At 30.1% G+C, this 4,151-nt stretch overlaps 1 protein-coding gene across 1 annotated transcript; it reads left to right on the top strand.

The window, feature by feature from the left end:
• The first annotated feature begins 1,133 nt into the window (after window positions 1-1,133).
• Window positions 1,134-2,807, top strand: LOC145070431 (small ribosomal subunit protein eS26x-like). The gene is made up of 5 exons (XM_079017376.1): window positions 1,134-1,271; window positions 1,347-1,439; window positions 1,836-1,920; window positions 2,006-2,139; window positions 2,575-2,807. Exons 1-5 carry the CDS (start codon window positions 1,269-1,271, stop codon window positions 2,644-2,646), a joined length of 387 nt encoding a protein of 128 aa, XP_078873502.1. The 5' UTR covers window positions 1,134-1,268; the 3' UTR covers window positions 2,647-2,807.
• The last annotated feature ends 1,344 nt before the right edge of the window (window positions 2,808-4,151 follow it).

Raw genomic sequence — 4,151 nt, 5'->3', positions numbered from 1 at the left:
AATGGAGGAAATGGAACATAAGCATGTGATTTCAGACAACACAAACAACACTAGACTCAATTTTAGATTTCCAGATTATCACAATCGATTTCAAACTTTTTCTCGGAATATTCAACAAATGAGTCAACAATACCAACCAGAAAAATTATCCCAACCTAATTTCTGAGTTCAAGAATACTAACAGACTACAGAGTAACAGAAGACAAAAGTAATCATTGGAGTCGCTTGTAGTATGTTTGCCTGAAATCAGATGTTGTCGGAGTTCAGTGTTTTCGAAGTGAGCAACCCTTTAAATCACCAAAGTTTGCTTTTTAAGTAATCAACAAGAGAGTGACGAAGTTGATTTCTTTTGTAGAGTGATTTTGATTGTTGTAGCCTTCTAGGATGATGGTTGTCATATGTCGATGAGGATTGGGGACGCAGGTCGCACCGTCGTAGGATGCTTGGGCGACGAATGCTAGGGCAAAAGGAAAAGACGAATGAGTGAGAGCTGATTCAATTTTTTAGGGTCCCACTTTGTCAAATGAAAGCTGATTGTGTCTTCCTTCAATTTCTCAGCCAATTTATTTTTATTAATTAAATATAATTATTATAAATACTTAAATAATATATTAGATTATGCGGTTATTTCGGTTAATTTGGTGCGGTTATTTAACATAAAACCGAACCGTACCACAATTTTTCGGTTTTTCAAAATTAAAAACCACACCATCGGTTTTTGTTTCGGTTTCAGTTAATCAGTTTCGGTTTATACGGTTATTTTAGTTTTTTTGGATTCCGGTTAGGTTTGTACTCTTCCATAAAAAAAGCTATATATAAATACCACTCGGAGCCCATTTTATAGCGTCACATCTATTTCTCGGTATTTAATGATTTATCCACCCATTAAATAATTTTTCATCTTTCATTTATGAAATTTATGGCTATCTAAATATCTATAACAAGTTAGGTTAGGTCATTTGGCTAATAAAGATGAAGGTCTTATTTCAATCTAAATATCCATAACAAAATTTCATTTCTCCTTTTTTCCATTTTTTTATTTTTTATTGAAATTAATATGTTTTATCTTTTTCTTTTTAATATACCTAAGTTTTATGGGCCGTATATAAAGTGAGGATAAACCGAACCCCAAAGTCCAAGTGAGATGGCCCATACAGTAAAGCTCTAAATAACAAAACACTCCCATCTCCACAAACCCTAGACTGAAGATTGCGGCACAGCAGAAGCGGGTTTCCCCTCCACGAAAAACCACACCGGATCTCTGAACGATGGTTAGTTAGATGATCATCTCATGAATCCATCTTCTACGTTTCCTCCCTCTATCTCATCTTTCTTTCTTGTTGCAGACTTTCAAGCGAAGAAATGGCGGACGCAACAAGCACGGACGTGGACACGTCAAGTTCATTCGTTGTTCTAACTGCGGAAAATGTTGCCCTAAGGTACTTGTTATCTTCATCTCTTCTTTTTAATTCTCAATTCGAATTCGATTATTATTCATTCATGTCGTATTCAGGTGATAAATCATATTAGATTGTTTGATTGAGATTGAGTGAGATTTTTAACATGTTTGATTGTACCCATCGATTTAGTTTAACAGATTAAATAGGTTTTGCTACATGAATTATTATTTACTTGATGGATTCTCTATATGTTTATGTAAATTTCCAAGCTAACAATGCAAATTGATTTTCCTGTATGTTAATAATCTTCTAATAAACAATATATATGGATTCTTCTTTTTGACTATCACATTATTATGTAAATTTGATCTTGTTTAATTTTCCTTTTTGTTATATTATAAACAACTATTGAGAATAATTTTTGTGGTTTATTAGGACAAAGCTATCAAGAGATTTCTTGTAAGGAACATAGTGGAGCAAGCTGCTGTTAGGGATGTTCAAGAAGCATGTGCTTTTGAGCGTAAGTTTTGATTGTTTTATTTAGTTATTATTATTATTTTTTTTAAATTAATGATTAACATTTATAAAAAAAATTAATTTTTTAGAGTATACACTTCCCAAGCTGTACGTGAAGATGCAATACTGTGTCTCGTGTGCAATTCACTCTAAAGTTGTTAGAGTCCGCTCACGAGTTGATAGAAGAAACCGCGAGCCTCCAAAGAGATTCTCTCGACCAAGGGTAATTCTGTCTTTTTTGTCCTCCCTACTTAAAAAAAATACACTTTTTTTTTTTTCATTTTTACACCAATTTGTTTTTTTGTCGAAAATCTCTCCTACTTTCGCAGTATGAAACTTTCCTTTTGTTGCAAAAATGTTTTTTTTAAATAAAATCCCTGCAACAAAAATATAAATTTTTTTATTATGAACAGTTTTGCATTTTATATAAAATCATTAGTTTTTAAATAAGGTGGAAATCATACAAAATCAAATTTCGTCATACTCAAAGTAAAGTAAAATTTATAGCAAAATAATTTGTGAAAAATCTTGTAGGACACTGGCTATTTTTGAAAAATCTTTTTCTATTTTTTTATTGATTTAAACCCTTATATATTTATTTTTTTGATTGCATAAAAATAATTTTATCGATTAGTGATTAAATCATTATATATTTTAGGACGATGGACCGAAGCCGGGTCAAGCACCACGCCCGGGTGGCGGAGCGGGGCCCGCTCCTGTTCGTACCTAGTTGGCATTTCGATGAATTGACTGCTGCCTCCATTTATATTTCCCTTTTGTGTTTTTGACACTGAAAATCGAGATATTGTATTTTTGAGTTTGGATGTTGTTTGAGACTTATCCCTCTTTTTTTCTTTTCATAGTTCAGAAAATTTAAAAAACACAAACAAATCATTTACTAGTGTAGTCTTTATAGCATGTTTAAGTATCTATTGATTGAGGGTAACAACTAAAAACCACTACGCATAGCAACAAAGCTATCTTTGCATCGCAAAACAACCGCAGCCAAATGAGAGTCTGAATAAAATAGAAGTTCTAAACACTAAAGTGTACTAAATGATTAGTGATGAAAGAGGCAGTATTATTACTTGATTGAAACATTCAAAAGGAAATGAACAATTTACCGATTCTAATAAGTAAATTCTAATAAAAGAATCCTAAATATCCATTATTTACACGTTATTTTGGTAGGATATAAAAATTTTCAAATGCATAGAAAAAAGTTTTTATTGTTATTATAAGTTTTCATTTTTAAATAAATATGCATAAATATTATATAGTAAAAAAAATAAATTGACCCCCTGAAAGGTTAGGACTTATATCGCTACCTACTTTGTCTTTCTCAACGGCCCATGCATTTTGCCATGTCGTATTTTCTTAGGCACCTTAATATTAATTTTCCTACTCATAGATTATCTTTATAGTTTCGGATAGAATTTTACATTTAATAAATACTTTTATTAATCCTTTTATTGAGGGAAGTAAATATTTTATTCAATTCTTTATATATTTTCAAAATTCTAATAATCCCTTAAAATAAGTTGTGTTTGTTTGATAAATAATAAATATTCCGGATTTAATTATGAAAAAGTAGTTGAACAAGAGGATTGTTGCAACTTAATGTTTTTGTCTCTCATAAAAAACAAATCTTTATCATTTTAAATCTTCATCATTTTAACTAAAAGAAGTTAAGTAATTACGGTATACATCTATTTTTTCAGAATTGTAAGAATAAAAAGCGTATGGAGAAAATAAAAAACCAAATATTGATGTTGTATTACATTTACATTCAAAACATTTTTAAGGAAAAACAAAAATGTCCACAAATTACAAAACGTGAAATACATTTTTAAGTTCTAAATTACATTTTTTTTCTTCTGAATAATTTATGAGTTTTGAAACAATTTTTTTTTGAAAAACCTTTAAAAACTAAACAAACTTTTTTTTTCTATCTCAAAACTTTAAGAATAATCTCGCAACTTATAAAAACAATTTCGATATTACTAATAAAATGTTAAGGTCTAATTAAAAACCTTGAGGTTTTCTTTTATGGAAAAACAATTTCAAATCTCTTGAAATAAAAAATTTAAGGTTTAATTTAATGAATATCCATTAGCAACAAACCAACTTAAACAATTTTCCAAACCTAAAACCAACAAGTGTTTGTCATGTTATCATTTTGGTTGCTCTATTACTACTCCTCACCGTGTCCCTTACACAAGGGGAATTTTAGTC

The sequence above is a fragment of the Lactuca serriola genome, chromosome 8 (genome assembly GCF_051521515.1).
Source record: "Lactuca serriola cultivar US96UC23 chromosome 8, Lser_US96UC23_V15, whole genome shotgun sequence".
NCBI classification, from domain to species: Eukaryota; Viridiplantae; Streptophyta; class Magnoliopsida; order Asterales; family Asteraceae; genus Lactuca; species Lactuca serriola.
The sequence above is the reverse complement of the archived record's forward strand: the minus strand, read 5'-3'. Positions and strand labels throughout refer to the sequence as shown.

Excerpts from the sequence above, each read along its gene's own strand:
- LOC145070431 (XM_079017376.1), top strand. Across the intron at positions 1,440-1,835 it reads GCGGAAAATGTTGCCCTAAG|GACAAAGCTATCAAGAGATT; the intron begins GTACTTGTTATC and ends GTGGTTTATTAG. Across the intron at positions 2,140-2,574 it reads AGAGATTCTCTCGACCAAGG|GACGATGGACCGAAGCCGGG; the intron begins GTAATTCTGTCT and ends TATATATTTTAG.